The 27714-nt window shown below is 35.8% G+C and overlaps 4 protein-coding genes across 4 annotated transcripts; 3 read left to right on the top strand and 1 right to left on the bottom strand.

The window, feature by feature from the left end:
* The first annotated feature begins 14394 nt into the window (after positions 1-14394).
* Positions 14395-15155, top strand: LOC139895938 (serine protease inhibitor 2-like). Its single transcript, XM_071878489.1, has one exon. The coding sequence runs from the start codon at positions 14395-14397 to the stop codon at positions 15022-15024; it is 630 nt and encodes a 209-aa protein (XP_071734590.1). The 3' UTR covers positions 15025-15155.
* Positions 15156-16196: 1041 nt separating this feature from the next.
* On the top strand, positions 16197-17933 carry LOC139895937 (uncharacterized). Its single transcript, XM_071878488.1, has 2 exons — positions 16197-17433; positions 17670-17933. Exon 1 carries the CDS (start codon positions 16689-16691, stop codon positions 17376-17378), a length of 690 nt encoding a protein of 229 aa, XP_071734589.1. The 5' UTR covers positions 16197-16688; the 3' UTR covers positions 17379-17433; positions 17670-17933.
* Positions 16260-16592, top strand: LOC139899865 (uncharacterized). The gene has a single exon (XM_071882693.1). The coding sequence runs from the start codon at positions 16260-16262 to the stop codon at positions 16590-16592; it is 333 nt and encodes a 110-aa protein (XP_071738794.1).
* A 7512-nt stretch (positions 17934-25445) lies between the features above and the next one.
* LOC139895936 (agamous-like MADS-box protein AGL61) lies at positions 25446-26105 on the bottom strand. Its single transcript, XM_071878486.1, has one exon. The coding sequence runs from the start codon at positions 26103-26105 to the stop codon at positions 25446-25448; it is 660 nt and encodes a 219-aa protein (XP_071734587.1).
* Positions 26106-27714: the final 1609 nt, after the last annotated feature.

Here is a 27714-nt window from a genome sequence, read left to right as displayed (position 1 = left end):
GGAAGAAGAATCGGAACCGGAAGAAGAATCGGAACCGGATGAAGAAATAGAACCGGTGGGGGAAATAATAAAACGGTTAAGTAAAAGAAAATCCCCAACCAACCGACCAAGGTTAATTATGGTCAATGGTGTTTCCGCCAAGGAAGCAAAATATTGGGAGGATTACCAATTCTCCGATGAATCGGATTCCGACGAGAATTTCGATGATGTTATAGAAATTACCCCAACTGAATTTAAAAAGGCAAAAGAAAATAATAAGGGAAAGGGCATAAAAATAGAGAAATCTAATTCCAACCCCGATGAACTTTATATGTATCGTCAACCCCCGAAGTCCTTAAGTTGTAACAATGACCCGGGAACCTCTAAACCACCAGGTTTTTCTAAACCAATGTGGATCACGACGGCTCGTATTAGGGGAACATCATATATCCCTAGAAACTTGGCAAAATGAACCAAAACCGAAGAAGAAGAAACAAGCGAGTCGGAATAAGATAGTTGTATTCGTGTGGTGTAATATATGTAATATAGTGTGCTTATGCTTTATGATATATGTAAAAATTGCTTGTATTAATAAGTATTTTTTTTTATGAAGACATTCGAAGAACGTTCCAAGAATGCCTTGGTTTATAATAGGCTTTCGTTCGAAAGATGGGGGATATCACATTGGGAAATCCATAAGTTACGATGTGTTTACTTTGACGCATATATTGCGGGGAACCCAAATGCTATTTTACGCAATGGGTTAAGAAATTATTTTGACTCAATATATCCGAATATTGGACTTCGTGATTTAGAAAAAAAGCGGCTAACATGCAACATAAAGAAGCATGTTATGCTTACGGATTAGTAATGTTCGCTTCTCACCAAAGTGAGAACAAGAACATCGGGCTACAACTATTAAACAAAACGTTCCCACAAGTGACGGAGTCGGTAATTGGGGTAAGAAATGAGGTTTTTAGATTGTTACGGGACTGTTGGACATTACGTAACCCTCGTCCCTTTGACGACGTTACAACACGGTGTCTTATCAACGGCCATAACGGTTATGTTCCACAAGACCAAGGATGGGAAGTAATCCTAGTAAAACCAGAATGCATGACTTGTTTCTGGACGTATGAATTACGTGTCTTTATTGCCTTTGCTGAACGACTTGTGTACTAGCTAGAATTATCTTCACAACCATCTTGTATCAAATTTATTGTGTGCTATATTTCATGCTATATGTAAAATAAGCGGTATTGTAAGTTTGTAAAATATTGTGTAAAAGTTTGAACGCGAAATATTATTATAATCAGTTTTTCATATAGAATTGTAGTAGTTGAATTGTATATTAGCTACTAAGTATGAACTTAACGGGTAGGTACTACCCGAATTTAAACTTATAAAACGCTAATATGAAGAAAAACCTTTTATAAATGAGTTCATATTATGCTACGAAATACTATTAACTACTCTTAATATTCTGTATGATTAACTTGTTCCATTTGACTATTTTGAAGGAAATGGCACCGACTACTCGACACACCGTGAATATGAATGAAGAGGAATTTCGTACTTTTCTAGCTTCAAACATAGCCGCAGTACAGGCTGCGCTACATACCAACAATAACCTTGGATCTAGCAGTACAGGAAATCGTGTAGGATGCACCTACAAAGAATTCACTGCCTGCAAACCTTTGGAATTTGATGGAACCGAAGGACCGATCGGATTGAAACGGTGGACCGAGAAGGTCGAATCGGTGTTTGCCATAAGTAAGTGTACTGAAGAGGACAAAGTGAAGTACGCTACGCATACCTTCACAGGTTCTGCGTTAACATGGTGGAATACCTATCTAGAGCAAGTGGGACAAGACGATGCGTACGCACTACCGTGGTCAGCATTCAAGCACTTGATGAACGAGAAATACCGTCCCAGAACCGAGGTCAATAAGCTCAAGACAGAACTTAGAGGGTTACGAACCCAAGGATTTGATATTACCACGTACGAAAGACGATTCACAGAATTGTGCCTATTGTGTCCGGGAGCATTCGAAGATGAGGAAGAGAAGATCGGCGCATTTGTGAAAGGATTACCGGAAAGAATCCAAGAAGATATAAGTTCACACGAGCCCGCCTCCATACAACAGGCATGTAGAATGGCTCACAAACTAGTGAACCAGATTGAAGAAAGAATTAAAGAACAGACTGTTGAAGAGGCCAATGTGAAGCAAGTCAAAAGAAAGTGGGAGGAAAACGGTGATAAGAATCACCAATACAACAACAACAGCAATTACAACAATAATCGCAACAATTATCCCAACAATCGCAACATCAATCGCAACTACAACAAACGGCCCAACAACAACAACAACAACAACAACAACAGCAACTACAACAATCATCCCAACAACAATAATAACCGCAACAACAACAACAATCAGAAGCAGCTATGCCAAAGGTGTGAAAAGTATCACTCGGGGTTCTGCACCAAATTTTGCAACAAGTGTAAAAGAAATGGTCATAGCGCGGTAAAGTGTGAGGTCTACGGACCAGGGGTTAATAGAACGAAAGGAACAAATGGTGTCGGAACGAGTAATGGCAGAGCAAGTAGTGTCGGAGCAAGTTATGCCAATGTAGTTTGTTATAAATGTGGAAAACCGGGCCACATTATTAGAAATTGCCCGAACCAGGAGAACACGAATGGACAAGGCCGCGGAAGAGTTTTCAATATTAATGCGGCAGAGGCACAGGAAGACCTGGAGCTTGTTACGGGTACGTTTCTTATTGACAATAAATCTGCTTACGTTTTATTTGATTCGGGTGCGGATAGAAGCTATATGAGTAGAGATTTTTGTGCTAAATTAAGTTGTCCCTTGATGCCTTTGGATAGTAAATTTTTACTCGAATTAGCAAATGGTAAATTAATTTCAGCAGATAATATATGTCGGAATCGAGAAATTAAACTGGTTAGCGAAACATTTAAGATTGATTTAATACCAGTAGAGTTAGGGAGTTTTGATGTGATAATCGGTATGGACTGGTTGAAAGAAGTGAAAGCAGAGATCGTTTGTTACAAAAATGCAATTCGCATTATACGAGAAAAAGGAAAACCCTTAATGGTGTACGGAGAAAAGGGCAACACGAAGCTACATCTTATTAGTAATTTGAAGGCACAAAAACTAATAAGAAAAGGTTGCTATGCTGTTCTAGCACACGTCGAGAAAGTACAAACTGAAGAAAAGAGCATCAATGATGTTCCCGTCGCAAAAGAATTTCCCGATGTATTTCCGAAAGAATTACCGGGATTACCCCCACATCGATCCGTTGAATTTCAAATAGATCTTGTACCAGGAGCTGTACCAATAGCTCGTGCTCCTTAAAGACTCGCATCCAGCGAGATGAAAGAACTGCAAAGTCAATTACAAGAACTTTTAGAGCGTGGTTTCATTCGACCAAGCACATCACCGTGGGGAGCTCCTGTTTTGTTTGTCAAGAAGAAAGATGGTACATTCAGGTTGTGTATCGACTACCGAGAGTTGAACAAACTTACCATCAAGAACCGCTACCCACTACCAAGAATCGACGACTTATTTGATCAACTACAAGGCTCGTCTATTTATTCAAAGATTGACTTACGTTCTGGGTATCATCAAATGCGGGTGAAAGAAGATGATATTCCAAAGACAGCTTTCAGAACACGTTACGGTCATTACGAGTTTATGGTCATGCCGTTTGGTTTAACTAATGCACCAGCTGTGTTCATGGACCTTATGAACCGAGTGTGTGGACCATACCTTGACAAGTTTGTCATTGTTTTCATTGATGACATACTAATTTACTCAAAGAATGACCAAGAACACGGTGAACATTTGAGAAAGGTGTTAGAAGTATTGAGGAAGGAAGAATTGTACGGTAAGTTTTCAAAGTGTGCATTTTGGTTGGAAGAAGTTCAATTCCTCGGTCACATAGTGAACAAAGAAGGTATTAAGGTGGATCCGGCAAAGATAGAAACTGTTGAAAAGTGGGAAACCCCGAAAACTCCGAAACACATACGCCAGTTTTTAGGACTAGCTGGTTACTACAGAAGGTTCATCCAAGACTTTTCCAGAATAGCAAAACCCTTGACTGCATTAACGCATAAAGGGAAGAAATTTGAATGGAATGATGAACAAGAGAAAGCGTTTCAGTTATTGAAGAAAAAGCTAACTACGGCACCTATATTGTCATTGCCTGAAGGGAATGATGATTTTGTGATTTATTGTGACGCATCAAAGCAAGGTCTCGGTTGTGTATTAATGCAACGAACGAAGGTGATTGCTTATGCGTCTAGACAATTGAAGATTCACGAACAAAATTATACGACGCATGATTTGGAATTAGGCGCGGTTGTTTTTGCATTAAAGACTTGGAGGCACTACTTATATGGGGTCAAAAGTATTATATATACCGACCACAAAAGTCTTCAACACATATTTAATCAGAAACAACTGAATATGAGGCAGCGTAGGTGGATTGGATTATTGAATGATTACGACTTTGAGATTCGTTACCACCCGGGGAAGGCAAATGTGGTAGCCGATGCCTTGAGCAGGAAGGACAGAGAACCCATTCGAGTAAAATCTATGAATATAATAATTCATAATAACCTTACTACTCAAATAAAGGAGGCGCAACAAGGGGTTTTAAAAGAGGGAAATTTAAAGGATGAAATACCCAAAGGATCGGAGAAGCATCTTAATATTCGGGAAGACGGAACCCGGTATAGGGCTGAAAGGATTTGGGTACCAAAATTTGGAGATATGAGAGAAATGGTACTTAGAGAAGCTCATAAAACCAGATACTCAATACATCCTGGAACGGGGAAGATGTACAAGGATCTCAAGAAACATTTTTGGTGGCTGGGTATGAAAGCCGATGTTGCTAAATACGTAGGAGAATGTTTGACGTGTTCTAAGGTCAAAGCTGAGCATCAGAAACCATCAGGTCTACTTCAACAACCCGAAATCCCGGAATGGAAATGGGAAAACATTACCATGGATTTCATCACTAAATTGCCAAGGACTGCAAGTGGTTTTGATACTATTTGGGTAATAGTTGATCGTCTCACCAAATCAGCACACTTCCTGCCAATAAGAGAAGATGACAATATGGAGAAGTTAGCACGACTGTATTTGAAGGAAGTCGTCTCCAGACATGGAATACCAATCTCTATTATCTCTGATAGGGATGGCAGATTTATTTCAAGATTCTGGCAGACATTACAGCAAGCATTAGGAACTCGTCTAGACATGAGTACTGCCTATCATCCACAAACTGATGGGCAGAGCGAAAGGACGATACAAACGCTTGAAGACATGCTACGAGCATGTGTTATTGATTTCGGAAACAGTTGGGATCGACATCTACCGTTAGCAGAATTTTCCTACAACAACAGCTACCATTCAAGCATTGAGATGGCACCGTTTGAAGCACTTTATGGTAGAAAGTGCAGGTCTCCGATTTGTTGGAGTGAAGTGGGGGATAGACAGATTACGGGTCCGGAGATTATACAAGAAACTACCGAGAAGATCATCCAAATTCAACAACGGTTGAAAACCGCCCAAAGTCGACAAAAGAGCTACGCTGACATTAAAAGAAAAGATATAGAATTTGAAATTGGAGAGATGGTCATGCTTAAAGTTGCACCTTGGAAAGGCGTTGTTCGATTTGGTAAACGAGGGAAATTAAATCCAAGGTATATTGGACCATTCAAGATTATTGATCGTGTCGGACCAGTAGCTTACCGACTTGAGTTACCTCAACAACTCGCGGCTGTACATAACACTTTCCACGTCTCGAATTTGAAGAAATGTTTTGCTAAAGAAGATCTCACTATTCCGTTAGATGAAATCCAAATCAACGAAAAACTTCAATTCATCGAAGAACCCGTCGAAATAATGGATCGTGAGGTTAAAAGACTTAAGCAAAACAAGATACCAATTGTTAAGGTTCGATGGAATGCTCGTAGAGGACCCGAGTTCACCTGGGAGCGTGAAGATCAGATGAAGAAGAAATACCCGCATCTATTTCCAGAAGATTCGTCAACACCTTCAACAGCTTAAAATTTCGGGACGAAATTTATTTAACGGGTAGGTACTGTAGTGACCCGAACTTTTCCATGTTTATATATATTAATTGAGATTGATATTTACATGATTAAATGTTTCCAACATGTTAAACAATCAAACTTGTTAAGACTTGATTAATTGAAATATGTTTCATATAGACAATTGACCACCCAAGTTGACCGGTGATTCACGAACGTTAAAACTTGTAAAAACTATATGATGACATATATATGGATATATATATAGTTAACATGATACTATGATAAGTAAACATATCATTAAGTATATTAACAATGAACTACATATGTAAAAACAAGACTACTAACTTAATGATTTTTAAACGAGACATATATGTAACGATTATCGTTGTAAAGACGTTTAATGTATATATATCATATTAAGAGATATTCATACATGATAATATCATGATAATATAATAATTTAAAATCTCATTTGATATTATAAACATTGGGTTAACAACATTTAACAAGATCGTTAATCTAAAGGTTTCAAAACAACACTTACATGTAACGACTAACGATGACTTAACGAATCAGTTAAAATGTATATACATGTAGTGTTTTAATATGTATTTATACACTTTTGGAAGACTTCAATACACTTATCAAAATACTTCTACTTAACAAAAATGCTTACAATTACATCCTCGTTCAGTTTCATCAACAATTCTACTCGTATGCACCCGTATTCGTACTCGTACAATACACAGCTTTTAGATGTATGTACTATTGGTATATACACTCCAATGATCAGCTCTTAGCAGCCCATGTGAGTCACCTAACACATGTGGGAACCATCATTTGGCAACTAGCATGAAATATCTCATAAAATTACAAAAATATGAGTAATCATTCATGACTTATTTACATGAAAACAAAATTACATATCCTTTATATCTAATCCATACACCAACGACCAAAAACACCTAAAAACACTTTCATTCTTCAATTTTCTTCATCTAATTGATCTCTCTCAAGTTCTATCTTCAAGTTCTAAGTGTTCTTCATATATTCTACAAGTTCTAGTTACATAAAATCAAGAATACTTTCAAGTTTGCTAGCTCACTTCCAATCTTGTAAGGTGATCATCCAACCTCAAGAAATCTTTGTTTCTTACAGTAGGTTATCATTCTAATACAAGGTAATAATCATATTCAAACTTTGGTTCAATTTCTATAACTATAACAATCTTATTTCAAGTGATGATCTTACTTGAACTTGTTTTCGTGTCATGATTCTGCTTCAAGAACTTCGAGCCATCCAAGGATCCATTGAAGCTAGATCCATTTTTCTCTTTTCCAGTAGGTTTATCCAAGGAACTTAAGGTAGTAATGATGTTCATAACATCATTCGATTCATACATATAAAGCTATCTTATTCGAAGGTTTAAACTTGTAATCACTAGAACATAGTTTAGTTAATTCTAAACTTGTTCGCAAACAAAAGTTAATCCTTCTAACTTGACTTTTAAAATCAACTAAACACATGTTCTATATCTATATAATATGCTAAATTAATGATTTAAAACCTGGAAACACGAAAAACACCGTAAAACCGGATTTACGCCGTCGTAGTAACACCGCGGGCTGTTTTGGGTTAGTTAATTAAAAACTATGATAAACTTTGATTTAAAAGTTGTTATTCTGAGAAAATGATTGTTATTATGAACATGAAACTATATCCAAAAATTATGGTTAAACTCAAAGTGGAAGTATGTTTTCTAAAATGGTCATCTAGACGTCGTTCTTTCGACTGAAATGACTACCTTTACAAAAACGACTTGTAACATATTTTTCCGACTATAAACCTATACTTTTTCTGTTTAGATTCATAAAATAGAGTTCAATATGAAACCATAGCAATTTGATTCACTCAAAACGGATTTAAAATGAAGAAGTTATGGGTAAAACAAGATTGGATAATTTTTCTCATTTTAGCTACGTGAAAATTGGTAACAAATCTATTCCAACCATAATTTAATCAACTTGTATTGTATATTATGTAATCTTGAGATACCATAGACACGTATACAATGTTTCGACCTATCATGTCGACACATCTATATATATTTCGGAACAACCATAGACACTCTATATGTGAATGTTGGAGTTAGCTATACAGGGTTGAGGTTGATTCCAAAATATATATAGTTTGAGTTGTGATCAATACTGAGATACGTATACACTGGGTGGTGGATTGATTCAAGATAATATTTATCGATTTATTTCTGTACATCTAACTGTGGACAACTAGTTGTAGGTTACTAACGAGGACAGCTGACTTAATAAACTTAAAACATCAAAATATATTAAAAGTGTTGTAAATATATTTTGAACATACTTTGATATATATGTATATATTGTTATAGGTTCGTGAATCAACCAGTGGCCAAGTCTTACTTCCCGACGAAGTAAAAATCTGTGAAAGTGAGTTATAGTCCCACTTTTAAAATCAAATATTTTTGGGATGAGAATACATGCAGGTTTTATAAATGATTTACAAAATAGACACAAGTACGTGAAACTACATTCTATGGTTGAATTATCGAAATCGAATATGCCCCTTTTTATTAAGTCTGGTAATCTAAGAATTAGGGAACAGACACCCTAATTGACGCGAATCCTAAAGATAGATCTATTGGGCCTAACAAACCCCATCCAAAGTACCGGATGCTTTAGTACTTCGAAATTTATATCATATCCGAAGGGTGTCCCGGAATGATGGGGATATTCTTATATATGCATCTTGTTAATGTCGGTTACCAGGTGTTCACCATATGAATGATTTTTATCTCTATGTATGGGATGTGTATTGAAATATGAAATCTTGTGGTCTATTATTATGATTTGATATATATAGGTTAAACCTATAACTCACCAACATTTTTGTTGACGTTTTAAGCATGTTTATTCTCAGGTGATTATTAAGAGCTTCCGCTGTCGCATACTTAAATAAGGACGAGATTTGGAGTCCATGCTTGTATGATATTGTGTAAAAACTGCATTCAAGGAACTTATTTTGTTGTAACATATTTGTATTGTAAACCATTATGTAATGGTCGTGTGTAAACAGGATATTTTAGATTATCATTATTTGATAATCTACGTAAAGCTTTTTAAAACCTTTATCTATGAAATAAAGGTTATGGTTTGTTTTAAAAATGAATGCAGTCTTTGAAAAACGTCTCATATAGAGGTCAAAACCTCGCAACGAAATCAATTAATATGGAACGTTTTTAATCAATAAGAACGGGACATTTCATGAAGGACCCGGGCGCTAAGAGGATCCGCAGGACTTGGGAATAGGACAAATCCAGAACAACATTTTCTGTAGGAGAATCAGTCATGAAGAAGTAAGATTGGTACTACGAAAGATGGGTAGAAACAAAGCAGTTGGACCAGACCAGATTCCAATAGAGGCGTTGCGGTGCCTGGGCGAGGATGGTGTCAGGTGGTTGACGTGTCTTTGCAATAAGACGCTTAGAAGTTATAAAATGCCTACGGAATGGAGACTCAGCGAGATTATCCCCATCTACAAAAATAAAGGGGATGCCCAAATCTGTGATAATTATAAAGTCATAAAATTACTTAGTCATACTATGAAGTTTTGGGAGAGAGTGATCGAGACTAGACTTCGACGCGAAACGACGGTTTCAGAAAATCAATTTGGTTTCATGCCAGGGCGCTCTTTGATGGAGGCAATTCATATTTTAAGAAGCGTTATGGAGAAGTATAGGGAGAAACAAAAGGGTCTAGAGATGGTCTTCTTAGACTTAGAAAAGGCCTATGATTGCGTACCGCGAAAGCTGATTTGGAAGACCCTTAATGTTAGGGGTATCCCAAGTAGATATATTAGAGCTATTATGGATATGTACGATGGGGCAAAGGCCTGCGTTCAGACGCCTGTGGAAAACACATAGTATTTCCCGATAGAAGTAGGATTGCACCAGGGATCGGCCCTTAGTCCTTTCCTTTTCGCTTTGATCCTCAACGAGCTGTCTCGAGGAATACAAGAGAACATCCCTTGGTGTCTGATTTTTTCCGATGATATCGTGCTTGTATCGGAATCAAAGGATGAGCTTAATAGAAGGCTGGAACAATGGAGGGAGGCCTTAGAACAAAATGGGCTACAGATCAGTAGACAAAAGAAGGAATATCTTAGGTGTGAATTCGGTAGGACTGAGGATGAACTAAATCTTGGAGGGAACATCAACATTGGGGACCAGATCTTGTACCCACAAGAGTCGTTTAGATATCTAGGCTCGGTCCTCCATAAATCGGGGAGGATATACGAGGACGTGACTCATCGTATTAAGGTTGGTTGGTTGAAGTGGAGAGCAACGAAAGGGGTCTTGTGTGACAAGAAGATACCACTCAAATTGAAAGGGAAATTCATCAAGGTGGCAATTATACCTGCCATGTTGTACGGATTAGAATGTTGGCCAATGACGAAGGCCCAAGAGAGAAGGATGGAGGTGGCAGAAATGAGGATGCTAAGGTGGACGTGTGGTAAAACTATGCTAGATATGATCCCAAATGGTGTGTTTAGGGAAAACCTTGGAGTCAGTAGCATCATCGACAAGTTAAGAGAAGAACGTCTTCGATGGTTTGTGCATGTGATGAGATGACCACGTATTGCCCCGGTTAGGAGAGTTGAGGCACTCACGGTCGATGGCGTAAGGAGAAGGGGTAGACCTACTCGTAGGTGGATGTATAGACTAAGATTCGACATGAGGGAGCTTTCGTTGACCGAGGACATGACTTCTGATAGGGATGCGTGGAGAGCTAGAATAAGAATAGTCGAGTAGGGTTACTTTCTATTATGTATTACTATTGTTATTATTATTATTATTATTATTATTATTATTATTATTATTATTATTATTATTATTTTTCTATACTATTTATTTATTATACTATTTATTATTATTATTATTATTTCTATACTATTTATTATGGAGTATTATTATTATTATTAATACTATAGTAATCTTAGTACTATTATTACTTGTACTATTATTATTATTATTATTACTACCTCCGTCTCATTCCAATAGGCCATTATTCTATTTTAGGCTGTCCCATTCTGATAGTCCACTTCCATAAATAGAAAGAAAAGAAGATATTTCATTGGTGGATCTGGAGAGAGAAGATATTTCATTGGTGTAGAAATGAAGTTAGTGGGATTTCCTAAAACTGCGTGTTTTTTGTCTGTGGACTATTGGAATGAGACGGAGGGAGTACTATTTACTATTATTATTATTATTAGTATTATTATTATTATTATTATTATTATTATTATTATTATTATTATTATTATTATTAATATTATTATTATTATTATTTATTATTTATTATTTATTTATTTATTAATTATTAATATTACCGGTATTACTAATATTAATACTATTAACTATTATTTACTACTACTAGTATTAGTATTATTATTATTATATTTATTATCATTGCTATTATTTTTAGGTACAACTACTATTACTAGTAGACGAGTAGGTTTTGTATGGTTGTGTATGTATGCACGTATGTGTGTATGTAGCATGGTATGTACATATATTTATGGATGTATGTATGTAGGTTTTATAATGTACGGTCTTTTTGTCTATGTATGTATGTAGGTTTCGTAATATAGGGTTTTTTTGTCTATGTATGTATCTTTTGCCTTTGTATGTATGTTAGGTTGTTTTGTAGGTATGTATGTATGTTTTGTTTGTTTTGTAGGTGTGTGTATCTACGTAGGTATGTTTCATGTAGGTATGTTTATGCACGGTTGTATGTAGGTATGTATATAGGTTTATGTATCTGTGAGTGTGTGTGTGTGTGCTTGTGCGGGTGTGTGTGTGTATCGCATCGTTCGGTGCATCTTGAGGTCTTTATGGCTGAGGACGATCTTCCTTGCTCTTGAGCTTGATTGGTATTCTTTTAGCTGTGTGTCTTCGGGGATGTCTACCGTAAAGGTGCATGAGTGATGTTTTGATTTGTTACGGGTGGTTGGCTCTTTGCTCGCGCAACAACTTCCACCTGACATACCTTTCGAGTACGGTTTACAAGGTCCCTTGGCTTTATTTATTGAGGCAACACCAAGCGTCGATTAAGTGACGACTTGACTGCCGCTTAGAACCTAAATTTATGTTGCAGGCAGGCTTTTAAACCCATGGAAATTTGATTCTACCATTTTCATGGCGTCTCTTTTTATTTTTATTTTTAGGCTCATTGTATTTTTTATTTTATTTTACAATGTTTTAAAAAAATATATATATTTCCTACTATTTGGTCGGAGGTCTACTCGGAAGCAATCTCTTTATCCGTCGAATAGAGAAGGATGACTTTCTCTACTTTTTTTTATTCTCGGATAGGGGAAGGATTGTCTACATCTCACCTCCCTCATACACCACGCATGTGGTATTGGGTTTCGTTGTTGTTGTTGTTGTTGTTGTTGTTGTTGTTGATACACATACTTAAAACCAAAATACTTTCGTTGACAAGTTTGTACATATAATCGCCATTATCGTTAATATAATACAAAAGGGAACACTAAACTACGTCAATTTTGATTCATTTGACCGACTTATGACCGATTTTAACCGAATTTTTGACTTTTGACGGGCGTTAACCCGACTTTTCTGCATTTGACCTGACTTTTGATTGTTGATCGACTTATTAAACGACGGGACGGAGTCGATACGGTCTAGTAACCAAAACGCCGTAACAAACGTCGTAACGAACGCAACGAACGTCGTTCACAACACATAATCTTAATATAATGTACAATGTCGGTGGACCTACACAATATATATAACAATTTCGAGAAGGAAAACATGTTTTTAAAATGTGTATATTAATATTAAATAATTGGTCTCTCTTCCCATTAAAGTGTACCTGTTTGACTCAAAATGTAATGAGCACAAATTTTATTACTCTGCATATCAATTAAGAAACTTTGTTATATATCCATCAATTAAACTTTTTTATACCCGCTAAAATGTATTTAGATTAGTTTATCAAACTTTTTTATACCTGCTAAAATGTATTTACATTAGTTTGAATAAGAAATTGACATCTACAATGAAACAACTCAAAATCTTTTGTAATAAAACGTACTTAAATACGTACGGATCGAGTAGTATATTATTAGTTAATTACCAACTTGTAGTCTTGGGCTTCAAACGAAAGATTGCGAAAATTACCAGGTCCCTTTTTCTCCGTTCATTACTGATTTTTTATATTTTCCATTGCTACAGTTCGCGCCATAAAGGAAAAGTATAAAACATGATGAAAGGCAATATGATACAATGATAGTGTGGACCTTATATTTTTTGTCGGATCTAATTAAAACTTTTTCTGTAAAACACGCGCCCAATATCCACATTTGAGGTATACAGGCATACAGCATCGAGTGATCTCCACTATATGTTTATCTTGACCCTTGCTTCGTGGTTAAAAAACTTAATAAATTGATTATGGTGTGTACATTTAAATAAAAATATTCAATCACCTTGAATACTTAAATAATTATAATTAAAAAAATCTAATAAATTTGAAAGATTTTGTATTTTTGGAAGGCAACACTCCAAAGTTGTACCGGTATATTATGATTGAACTGAACCAAACTATGCCATGGGGTTTACTTAATTAATTTACATTTCATAAAATTATAATTTTTTACAAACAAAGTTGTATATATAAACATGCATTACCAAGACAAAATGGTACTAAGATGTTCCGGTAGCGCATGATATAGGTCGAGGTCCATGGTCCACCCATTAACTAAAAACATCAAGTGGTCCCTTAGAGCACTGGGAGTGGTGACTGAGGTCACTTGGCATGTCAGGCGTGACTTGCTGAGTCAGAAAAAGTGGGGAGTGGTGACCTATGTCAGTTAGTGTGTTAAAATAATATTTTATTATATTTAAAAATTTATCCATTTAGAAAAAAAAAAGCAAAAATAAAAAAAGGGGGTAATTGTGCGTCGCATGGGAGACTGACAAAGGGGCGACGGACCAAACTGAAGCAACAGGGGAGTGGGGCGACTTGCGACTAGGAGCCCGACGTGGAGGTGACATGCCTCCACTCCCACTGCTCTTAGCCACTATGGTTAATAATGACTACACACGCAGAGAAATAACGTGCCAAAAATCATTCAAATTAACTAGACATATTTTATTTTTATATATTTGGTAAACAAAAACGTTTCCCAAAATGCAATATTTAATGTATACCTCCAAGCCTATAAAAACCAACATCTTACATACCAAACAATACATCAATAACAACATGAAACCATCACTCTATAATATTCTTTTCCTTATTTTCACTATCATTACACAATCAATCTTCCTTACCACAATCACATCAGCTGCCCAAGTCATCGTAAAAGATGCTACCGGGAAAAAGGTTTTAGATAACGTTCGTTACGGCCTAGGCCCAGTTAAATCGGGCGGCCACATCAAGCTAACGGACACAGATAACAAAAAGAAAATTTGCCCATTCAACGTGGTGCAAGACCCCAATGACAACATAGGTGGAGAGTTCATGTTCACTATGATTGGTAAAGAAAAATACCTCAAAACATCACGAGTTCTTGGTATTGATTCGGGTTATCCCAAAAGTGGTTGTACCAAGTCTACATTTTGGACGATCAATGATGCCGAAGCGAAGGCCCCTGATAACTTGATTACAACTGGGGGTGGGTTTGAAACGGATCTTACGTGTTTTCAAGTTGTGGAGTATCCTAAACCAACAAATCCCAAAGTGCATAGTTATATGATTCAACATTGTCCCTCATTTTGTGGTGCAGGTCCTCAAACATGTTTCAATGTTAGTATTTATGAGCATAATGGGGTCAAACGTCTTTCTTCAGTTGGTGCTACTCCTTTTGAGTTTGTGTTCTATAAGTTGTCATAATGATAACTAATCATGTTTGTAATGTGATCATTTCCCTTAAATAAATATTTATATTTATATAGTCGTATGCATCATGCAGAGTCCATATATCTTTATGGATTTTATATTATTCCAAAAATAAGAACACATTTCAACCGAATATGTTTGTGTTTAAATGACTTTTCATTACCTAACAAATAGTCTCATAGTTGGGGAATTTGGGATCCTATATTCTAATGACAACTCTCATATTCAAATCTTGCTAGCATCATTTGGGATGACCACTTAAACAGTCAAAATACGATCACATGATAATTCAGTTAAGCCGTATATATTTAAGTAAAAATAGTTGCTCTAGTCAAACTAAAAAAATTGAAATCAATTTATACCCGTTTACATAAGTTGAACCATTCAACATTAAAGTTGGGGTTAAGCTAGTGTGGCTCATAAGCTAAGTTGGCCCAATAATCCAAATTAATTAGACCAATTACAACCCAATTGAAGCAAGCATGATGTAGCTGTAAGCCTGTAAGTTGTAACCCTTCATGTAAAAATAGAGAACTTTCTTCCTCCGTTTACAAAGTAATTTTATTGCGTAACAGCTACAAAACGAAAACGTCATTGTAATAGATAATTATAAGTACAATTCGTGGTAAAAAAAAAACATGTCAAATATCTTATATCTTTTCATTGTCGTTTATCATTCAATAATAAAATGAAACGATAAATAATAATTTTGATGTTCTCTAAGTCGATAAAATAAAACGTGTATGGTGGCCCAGTTCCAAAAAATTGGTACTTCGTATAATATAAGTATTTACGTATATAATGGGGTTAAACGTGTTGCCGCAGGTGGTAAAATTCCATTTGAGTTGGTGTTTTGTAAGTTGTAAAACTAATGAACGCTGTTTGTATGTGATTATCCTTTAATTATCTAAACGCTTGAAGTGATGAGAATTATGTTGGGATAGTGACTATATTAACCGATGTATATCTACTCCATATATAGACTGATTTGTATTGATCACATAATTAGATAAACATAGCAAAGATATTGTACAACCATTTCCCAAAATAAGAGGATTGGTTATTAGGCATATAATTCTAGATAATTCCTAGCTTGTATATAAATACTGATGTATACCATAATGCAAATCACGGTTTTACAAACTAATATGGTATCAGATTTCTAATACGATCCTTCTAATTCTTCTTCTCTTTTTCGTTACTCTCTCTGTCACCAGTCTTCTTCAACCATGACAGATAACAACTGGATCCATCCTGCTGTTACGGTTACTAATATTCGCAACTCTGTCCCTCTAATTCTTGAACTCAAGAACGGAAAATATGAATCATGGGCTGAACTTTTCCAGATTCATTGCCGTGCTTTCATGGTTATTGAACATATCATACCCTCTACGGATGCTTCTGCATCCACTGTTACGTCAGACACCACGACAAATCCCTCAAGAGATACCGAATTATGGAATCGTCTTGATGCTATAGTCCTTTCATGGATTTACGGGACGATCTCGCCTGAATTACTTGGTACTGTTCTCGTACCGGGATCCACTGCTCAAGAGGCTTGAGAACGCCTCAAGAGCATCTTTCATGATAATCGTCATACACGAGCTGTGCATCTCACTCACGAGTTCACAAACCTTCGTCAGGACAACTTTCCTAACATGTCAGCCTATTGCCAGGAACTCAAGAATATTGCGGATCAACTCTCTAACGTCGGTCCCAAAATCGATGATGATCGTCTAGTGGTTACGGGCTTAAATGATTCCTATGATTCAATTGCCTCTCAAATTAATCATATGGAAAAACTACCATCGTTTTACGAAGCTCGTTCTAAATTAATTCTTGAAGAGAGTCGCAAGTCCAAGCAAGCCAATCAATCATCGTCGACTGCAAACACAGCCTTGCTCTCGGTTACGCCCACCGCACCAGTCAAAGCTCCGACATCTTCGCACACAACTCAACGCAACACTGGACAGTACAACCGTGGTCGAAACTCTAATCGAGGTAATTATCGTGGCCGAGGTGGTTTCGGTCGTGGTCGTGGTGGTCGGTTTTATTCCGGCACACAATCAGGTAACTTTGGTTATTATTCTCCAAATGGGGCTCCTTACTTTAATGGACCAAACAATCATTGGCAGCCTAATAATACTTGGGCTTGGCAACAGCAACCTTGGAACATACCACCCTGCCCTTACCCAACTAATAATCTGCCCAGGCCCAACTCGTCACATGGCCAACCTGGGCTGCTTGGCCCACGACCACAAAATCCTGCTTATGCCCAGTCTGTTGCTTCTAATACCCCTACCGACATTGAATCGGCCATGTATACAATGAGCTTACATCTACCCTAAGATAATAATTGGTACATGGACACTGGTGCATCATCTCACATGACGGGCTCACAAGGTAAACTCTTGTCTTATTTTAACTCGGGTCACCCCAAATATATTTTAGTTGGTAATGGCAATCGGCTCCCTATTAACGGATTCGGTCACTCTTATATCTCTTCTTCTAATAAACCTTTACTTTTGTCTAATATTCTATATGCTCCACAACTTATTAAAAATTTAATCTCTGTACGTCGTCTTACTACTGATAATAATATCTCTATCTCATTTGACCCTTTTGGTTTTACTGTGAAGGATTTTTCGAAGGGGACCACCATCCTACGGTGTAATAGCACTGGCGATCTCTACCCTCTTCACTCTTCCATGCTGCAACAACTATCTTCTCCATCAACTTTTATTGCTTTAAGTCAAGATTTATGGCATCATCGCCTAGGCCATCCGGGTGGTGATATTTTGAAGTCTCTTAGAAATAATAATTCAATACATTGTAATTTGAATTCTAGTAATAAGGTTTGTCAGTCATGCATTTTTGGCAAACACATTAAACTACCTTTTTATTCTTGGAATCTTTCAACTTATTTTCCGTTTGATATAATCCATAGTGATTTATGGACTTCACCCATTATGAGTAGTAGTGGTCACAAGTATTATATTTTATTTCTTGACAACTTTACTAACTTTTTGTGGACATTTCCTCTAGGTAACAAATCACAAGTTTTCTCCACATTCAAAGCCTTCCACACATTAATACATACCCAATTCCAAATCAAAATCAAACATTTACAATGTGACAATGGTACGGAGTATAATAACACCCAATTTCATAACTTTTGTGTACAACAAGGAATGCGCTTTCGTTTCTCTTGTCCGTATACATCCTCTCAAAATGGCAAAGCGGAACGAAAAATACGAGCCATCAATAATATTATGCGCACACTACTTGCTCATTCCTAACGTGCCTCCTGAATTTTGGCACCACGCTCTTTCTATGGCCACTTATCTTCTTAACATTCTTCCCAGCAAAACACTAAACCACATCTCCCCCACTCAAAAAACTTTACAACCGTCTTCCGTCTTATGATCATCTTCGAGTCTTTGGTTGTCTATGTTACCCACTCCTACCATCTATTAAAATAAATAAATTAGAATCTCGTTCTACTCCTTGTGTTTTCTTAGGATATCCATCCAATCATCGTGGTTATAAATGCTACGATTTGTGCACTCATAAAATAATTATTTCGCGTCACGTCATCTTTGATGAAACCATTTTTCCTTTTGCTCAACCCAATGTCTATACCAAAAATTCGTATCATTGTTTCACTGATGATACTTGTCCCCATATTTCCAACACTCCACTTTTCTCTCCTAATATCGATACTCCCACCACCCCTTCTGTTGAATCCAATACGCCTACCCACACAAGCCCAAACCACTTACCTGTTCTTTGACTTATATGCATACATTTGTTTTTGTCCATGACCGATGTGGGATAACTTCCCAACACGCCCCCTCACATCGAGGCGTGGAACGGTTGTAGAGATGGCGGCAAGAAGAAGGCCTGACTCAATCTCTTTGTAGCGACGGCAGCACACTCATGGGGGCCTGACTCGGACTCGCTGTAGAACAAACCGTCCACCTAAGCTCTGATACCATGACAGAATTAATAAATCGTATAGTCCTACAACATGTACAACATATAAGTTTAAGAGTCCATCCTTTTCTAATCCACAATCCCATCAGTCTCCTCCTACTACTACATCTACCCATGTATCTCCTCCTCCTCCACCTATACGAACTATCCAAACTCGTGGTATGTCCGGCATCTTTAAACCAAAGGTTCCTTTCAATCTTTCCGTCACCACTACTCCTTCACCTATCCCGACTAACCCCAAAGATGCTCTCGCTGACCCTAATTGGAACCGTGCCATGACCGACGAATATAAGGCCTTAGTTGATAATAATACATGGGTTCTTGTACCCCGTTTATCTAACATGCAGGTAATTAGATCAATGTGGATTTTCCGACATAAAATAAAATCTGATGGAACTTTTGAGCGGTATAAAGCTCGCTTAGTAGGTGATGGACGTTCTCAACAACCCGGGGTTGATTGTTTTGAAACTTTCAGTCCCGTCGTCAAACCCGCTACCATTCGCATGGTACTTAGTATAGCCGTTACGAAAGGTTGGCAAATCCGCCAACTTGATGTTAAAAATGCATTCTTACATGGTAATCTTAATGAGACGGTATATATGTATCAACCACCGGGTTTTCAGGACCCCAATTACCCGAATCATGTATGCTTGTTAAAACGTTCTCTTTATGGTTTAAAGCAAGCGCCCCGCGCATGGTATCAAAGGTTTGCCGATTTCGCCTCTACAATTGGTTTTCAACATAGTAAATGTAATCATTCACTCTTTATTCTTCATCAAGGTATCGACATGGCTTATCTTTTACTTTACGTCGATGATATTGTGTTGGTTACTTCTAATGACAGCCTACGTCACCGCCTTATGACCATGTTTTCTCATGAATTTGCTATGAAAGATTTGGGGCCGTTACATTCTTTTTTGGGCATCTCGGTTACACGTTCGAATACGGGTCTTTTTCTTGACCAACATGCTTATACGAAGGATATTATCTCACGTGCAGGATTATCCAATTGTAATCCTGTTGCAACTCCGGTCGATACATGTGGTAAAACAAGTTCGAAATCAGGGAAGCTCTACTTAAACCCCACGAAATACCGAAGTCTAGCGGGTGCTTTGCAATATTTGACTTTCACCCGTCCGAATATCTCCTACGCAGTCCAACAAGTTTGTTTGCACATGCATGATCCAAAAGATATTCACATGTTTGCCCTCAAACGTATCGTTCGTTATTTACAAGGTACCCCGACTCTTGGTTTACACATTACCAAATCACGGACACCTTCGCTTGTTGCTTTTACCGATGCGGATTGGGCTGGTTGTCCCGACACATGTCATTCCACCTCCGGGTATTGTGTTTATTATGGTGATAATCTTATTTCCTGGTCTTCAAAACGTCAGGCAACTCTATCTCGTTCTAGCGCGGAGGCTGAATACCGGGGTGTTGCTAATGTAGTGGCCGAATCATGTTGGTTGCGTAACCTTCTTCTCGAGTTACATTGTCCCATTAACAAAGCTACCTTGGTTTTTTGTGACAATATAAGTGCTATTTATTTGGCCGGGAATCCTGTTCAACATCAAAGAACGAAGCATATCGAACTTGACATACATTTTGTCCGTGAAAAGGTTGCTAGAGGAGACGTTCGTATACTTCATGTTCCTACTCGGTATCAAATCGCGGACATCTTCACTAAAGGTTTACCGCGTCTGTTATTTGAAGATTTTCGTTCCAGTCTCGGCATTCGTTCTACTCAGTCTTCGACTGCGGGGGAGTATTAACCGATGTATATCTACTCCATATATAGACTGATTTGTATTGATCACATAATTAGATAAACATAGTAAAGATATTGTACAACCATTTCCCAAAATAAGAGGATTGGTTATTAGGCATATAATTCTAGATAATTCCTAGCTTGTATATAAATACTGATGTATACCATAATGCAAATCACGGTTTTACAAACTAATAGACTATATGCAACCATAGCCGTTTCAGTAGTTTAGAAGGCCGGCCGTGTTCAATATTTAAAAGTGAGGCCTTATTAACATAAAATTTTCAATAGATCTGTCTAAACTCATGATATGATATGTTAACTATCTAATCTAATTACAATTAAAAACGTGTATCAATAATATTTATCACGGTATATAAATAAAAGGAAATTGTATAAGCATTCCAAAATTTTGAATCCTCTAATATATTGGACTATGTGTAGTAGCACAATATGCACATGTATTGGAGACACCTGCAACCAAAGTAACTAGGAATGACAATTGGTGTTTCATCTATGAATATCTATTCGATCCGATTCATTTATAATGGATATGAATGACCTAAATGTACGATAAATTGATATGGATGATCTAAATATTTTGTGGATCGGATATAGATGACAATATGGCAATCATGGATATATCCATTATCAACCGAAATACATCTATACATGCATATATACGTACTAAAATACAGGCATATACTGAAATGTCCCGTTCTTATTGATTAAAAACGTTCCATATTAATTGATTTCGTTGCGAGGTTTTGACCTCTATATGAGACGTTTTTCAAAGACTGCATTCATTTTTAAAACAAACCATAACCTTTATTTCATAAATAAAGGTTTAAAAAGCTTTACGTAGATTATCAAATAATGATAATCTAAAATATCCTGTTTACACACGACCATTACATAATGGTTTACAATACAAATATGTTACATCGAAATCAGTTTCTTGAATGCAGTTTTTACACAATATCATACAAACATGGACTCCAAATCTTGTCCTTATTTTAGTATGCAACAGCGGAAGCTCTTAATATTCACCTGAGAATAAACATGCTTTAAACGTCAACAAAAATGTTGGTGAGTTATAGGTTTAACCTATATATATCAAATCGTAACAATAGACCACAAGATTTCATATTTCAATACACATCCCATACATAGAGATAAAAAAATCATTCATATGGTGAACACCTGGTAACCGACAATAACAAGATGCATATATAAGAATATCCCCATCATTCCGGGACACCCTTCGGATATGATATAAATTTCGAAGTACTAAAGCATCCGGTACTTTGGATGGGGTTTGTTAGGCCCAATAGATCTAGCTTTAGGATTCGCGTCAATTAGGGTGTCTGTTCCCTAATTCTTAGATTACCAGACTTAATAAAAAGGGGCATATTCGATTTCGATAATTCAACCATAGAATGTAGTTTCACGTACTTGTGTCTATTTTGTAAATCATTTATAAAACCTGCATGTATTCTCATCCCAAAAATATTAGATTTTAAAAGTGGGACTATAACTCACATTCACAGATTTTTACTTCGTCGGGAAGTAAGACTTGGCCACTGGTTGATTCACGAACCTATAACAATATATACATATATATCAAAGTATGTTCAAAATATATTTACAACACTTTTAATATATTTTGATGTTTTAAGTTTATTAAGTCAGCTGTCCTCGTTAGTAACCTACAACTAGTTGTCCACAGTTAGATGTACAGAAATAAATCGATAAATATTATCTTGAATCAATCCACGACCCAGTGTATACGTATCTCAGTATTGATCACAACTCAAACTATATATATTTTGGAATCAACCTCAACCCTGTATAGCTAACTCCAACATTCACATATAGAGTGTCTATGGTTGTTCCGAAATATATATAGATGTGTCGACATGATAGGTCGAAACATTGTATACGTGTCTATGGTATCTCAAGATTACATAATATACAATACAAGTTGATTAAGTTATGGTTGGAATAGATTTGTTACCAATTTTCACGTAGCTAAAATGAGAAAAATTATCCAATCTTGTTTTACCCATAACTTCTTCATTTTAAATCCGTTTTGAGTGAATAAAATTGCTATGGTTTTATATTGAACTCTATTTTATGAATCTAAACAGAAAAAGTATAGGTTTATAGTCGGAAAAATAAGTTACAAGTCGTTTTTGTAAAGGTAGTCATTTCAGTCGAAAGAACGACGTCTAGATGACCATTTTAGAAAACATACTTCCACTTTGAGTTTAACCATAATTTTTGGATATAGTTTCATGTTCATAATAAAAATCATTTTCTCAGAATAATAACTTTTAAATCAAAGTTTATCATAGTTTTTAATTAACTAACCCAAAACAGCCCGCGGTGTTACTACGACGGCGTAAATCCGGTTTTACGGTGTTTTTCGTGTTTCCAGGTTTTAAATCATTAAGTTAGCATATCATATAGATATAGAACATGTGTTTAGTTGATTTTAAAAGTCAAGTTAGAAGGATTAACTTTTGTTTGCGAACAAGTTTAGAATTAACTAAACTATGTTCTAGTGATTACAAGTTTAAACCTTCGAATAAGATAGCTTTATATGTATGAATCGAATGATGTTATGAACATCATTACTACCTTAATTTCCTTGGATAAACCTACTGGAAAAGAGAAAAATGGATCTAGCTTCAATGGATCCTTGGATGGCTCGAAGTTCTTGAAGCAGAATCATGACACGAAAACAAGTTCAAGTAAGATCATCACTTGAAATAAGATTGTTATAGTTATAGAAATTGAACCAAAGTTTGAATATGATTATTACCTTGTATTAGAATGATAACCTACTGTAAGAAACAAAGATTTCTTGAGGTTGGATGATCACCTTACAAGATTGGAAGTGAGCTAGCAAACTTGAAAGTATTCTTGATTTTATGAAACTAGAACTTTTAGAATTTATGAAGAACACTTAGAACTTGAAGATAGAACTTGAGAGAGATCAATTAGATGAAGAAAATTGAAGAATGAAAGTGTTTGTAGGTGTTTTTGGTCGTTGGTGTATGGATTAGATATAAAGGATATGTAATTTTGTTTTCATGTAAATAAGTCATGAATGATTACTCATATTTTTGTAATTTTATGAGATATTTCATGCTAGTTGCCAAATGATGGTTCCCACATATGTTAGGTGACTCACATGGGCTGCTAAGAGCTGATCATTGGAGTGTATATACCAATAGTACATACATCTAAAAGCTGTGTATTGTACGAGTACGAATACGGGTGCATACGAGTAGAATTGTTGATGAAACTGAACGAGGATGTAATTGTAAGCATTTTTGTTAAGTAGAAGTATTTTTATAAGTGTATTGAAGTCTTTCAAAAGTGTATAAATACATATTAAAACACTACATATATATACATTTTAACTGAGTCGTTAAGTCATCGTTAGTCGGTACATGTAAGTGTTGTTTTGAAACCTTTAGGTTAACGATCTTGTTAAATGTTGTTAACCCAATGTTTATAATATCAAATGAGATTTTAAATTATTATATTATCATGATATTATCATGTATGAATATCTCTTAATATGATATATATACATTAAATGTCTTTACAACGATAATCGTTACATATATGTCTCGTTTAAAAATCATTAAGTTAGTAGTCTTGTTTTTACATATGTAGTTCATTGTTAATATACTTAATGATATGTTTACTTATCATAGTATCATGTTAACTATATATATATCCATATATATGTCATCATATAGTTTTTACAAGTTTTAACGTTCGTGAATCACCGGTCAACTTGGGTGGTCAATTGTCTATATGAAACATATTTCAATTAATCAAGTCTTAACAAGTTTGATTGCTTAACATGTTGGAAACATTTAATCATGTAAATATCAATCTCAATTAATATATATAAACATGGAAAAGTTCGGGTCACTACATATACATTTATATATCGATATACATATACATATAAACTATAGTTTTTTTTTTTTTTAATTAATAGCAAAAATAAGGGTTATAAAAGTTATAATTATTAAACTGTTACTAATAATATTAGACGTTACACATTTAAATTAGATTAAACATGTATTTACTTATATTGTAGCGTATTTTATAATATATATTGTTACAAACCATAAACATAAAGATTATACATTGTTATATTTTGTATTTGATTTCCAAAATCGTCGTTAAATTATTTTTTATTGAATATTCAGTGGATATCTATTAATCAGCTTAATTCATTGGATATTGATCGAAGAAATAAAACTAAACAGATATGGATACGAATATGGATGAACAAAAATTAAATGAATATAGATGTGAATATGACATCACCCGATCCATATCCAATCCATTTGTCATCCCTAAATTACTAAGTTAATAACATTCAATCACTGTATTAACTTTTAACCAGCTTTGTAACCTATATAGTATATACATTAAATCACATGTAAAGGCAATTAAATTCTGAAACTCCAATATTAATTTTTAGACTTCTTTTAACATTCAACTTTTACCATTACATCCTTACATAATTATTAATAAATTAGAAAAGAACAAAATTGCTAGTGAGATACTAGCAACCAAAATTCCCATGACATCAAGAAACTAAATGGAATGGACTTTAAAACAAACCATGGCCATACCCATAGCTATGGGTATGAGTAAAACCAGAAGATGCTGGTATAACTGTAGCAGGTTTCATCTCATAGTGATCAACATCACCTCTAATATTATTATTAATACCGAATAGCGACATACTATTAGAATTTTCAGCCAAAAGTTTATTTGCTTGTGTAGAAATAGTCTTCTTAAGTTCATCCATTGAGTCCTTTAATTGTTCAAGCTCATGCAAATTCAACTCTTCAATTGGTGCTTCCCACCAAAACTGACTTCGGCTCGCCTTTCTCATTTCGTCTAACGTCTCACTTTTTTTCTTCTCTGTTTCTAACTCGTTAAGAATGTGCGTTAACTGCATGTTTAGTTCCGGAATACTAGCTAATCTATGTGCCTCAACGAGATGTAAATTTGTTGTGTTACGATTTGGGTTTCGGGTTAAAAACCTGTCAACAATTGACTCGACTTTAGGATGACCAAATGAAAAAACTTTACCAGCAGGAGAGAATACAACGATAGCGATTTCGACCCCACATAATGTGCAAAGCTCACTAGCTTTCTTGAATAGCCCTGATCTTCGTTTGGAGAAAGTCACTTGAAGATGATTTTTTATTTGGATTTTTGCGATCTTGATCTTTTGGCGACCCAAACTTGGTTTCTTTGCCATATCTTGAAAAAAAAAAAAAAAAAAAAAAAAAAAAAATTTGACTAAAAATGGGAGGTTCTTGGATAATTCAGTTTTGAGTGAACATGGCAATTTATAGGTGGTGAATTAAATTTATTTCCCGGGAGTTTTGATTTCATCAAATGATTTGGGAGTTAGGAAATCTTCTTTTTAATTGATGGATATCTGTATGTATTAATTTTCTTGTTGTTAACATAATTGGGCCAACTATTTGACTTTGCAGTTACAAAGTCAACACCTGGAATTTGTAGCTTGCCAGATTTATTTTTAGTTAGGGTGTATGTAACTGTTAGAATGTAGTTGTTTTAGATTAGTTTAATGTGATAAAATAATGTATTGGTTTTAATTGATTAGTTGACTTGTTGTTGTAAGTGAGGGGATGTTTTGAAGTATTACAAGTTGAATACTTAGATTTAGAAATGAAAGCTTTTTATTACTTGAGTTTTTGGTGCATCAAATTTGGAAGACATCAAGTCTATTTATAGGCTTCAATGGAGGCTTCTAGCATTTTCTTGATATTTTTGACTAGCTAAACATCTACAAACTTCTAGCTATTATCTTCTTAAATATCTACTAATAAATATCTTACTCACTAATTAATTCTAGAATTATCTAGAAATACATTAACTTTTAACACTCCTCCTTAATGTATTTCGTCGTTACTCCCAGCATGTTGCGTAAGAGCTCGAACTTGGGTCTTGGCAACGCTTTAGTGAAAATATCTGCAATCTGCTCTTCGGTCTTGCAGTATTTTAATTCAATATCTTTCTTGGCGGTGACTTCTCGTAAGAAGTGATATTTGATATCAATGTGTTTTGTTCTTCCATGAAACACAGGATTCTTTGCCATTGCAATTGCAGACTTGTTGTCGCATAATATTTGAGTAGCTTCATCTTGTTTTGCGCCCATGTCTTCAAGTATTCTTCTTAGCCATTTAGCTTGATTAGCTGAGTTAGCGGCTGCGATGTACTCGGCTTCGGCTGACGATTGTGCCACCGTTTCTTGTTTCTTTGATGTCCATGAGAATGCACCAGATCCAAGTGTGAATGTGTATCCGGAAGTACTTCTCATGTCATCCACCGATCCGGCCCAATCACTGTCAGTGTATCCATGAAGCTTCGAATCTATAGTGGGCTTGTACCATATTCCATAGTCCATGGTACCTTGCAAGTATCTTAATATTCTTTTAGAAGCTCCATAATGTATTTGAGTAGGATTTTTCATGTACCTGGATAGTAGACTCGTTGCGTACATTATGTCAGGTCGTGTTGCTGTTAGATAAAGTAGGCTTCCAATGAGACTTCTGAATCTCGAAGCGTCCGCTTTCTCCGATCCATCTTCTTGTCTCATCTTCTCATTGGCAACTAGTGGCGTCGCGACGGTTTTACAACCGTATAGTTTAAACTTTTTGAGGAGATTTTCTGTGTATTTCTTTTGGCATATGAAGATGCCTTCCTTTTCTTGACTGATTTCGATGCCAAGAAAATAGCGCATCAAACCAAGGTCGCTGATCTCGAACGTTTTCATCATGTCTTCCTTAAACTCTTGTATCATTCTCTCATTGTTTCCCGTATATATAAGATCATCAACA

Source organism: Rutidosis leptorrhynchoides, chromosome 3, assembly GCF_046630445.1.
Source record: "Rutidosis leptorrhynchoides isolate AG116_Rl617_1_P2 chromosome 3, CSIRO_AGI_Rlap_v1, whole genome shotgun sequence".
Classification (NCBI taxonomy): Eukaryota; Viridiplantae; Streptophyta; class Magnoliopsida; order Asterales; family Asteraceae; genus Rutidosis; species Rutidosis leptorrhynchoides.
The sequence above is the reverse complement of the archived record's forward strand: the minus strand, read 5'-3'. Positions and strand labels throughout refer to the sequence as shown.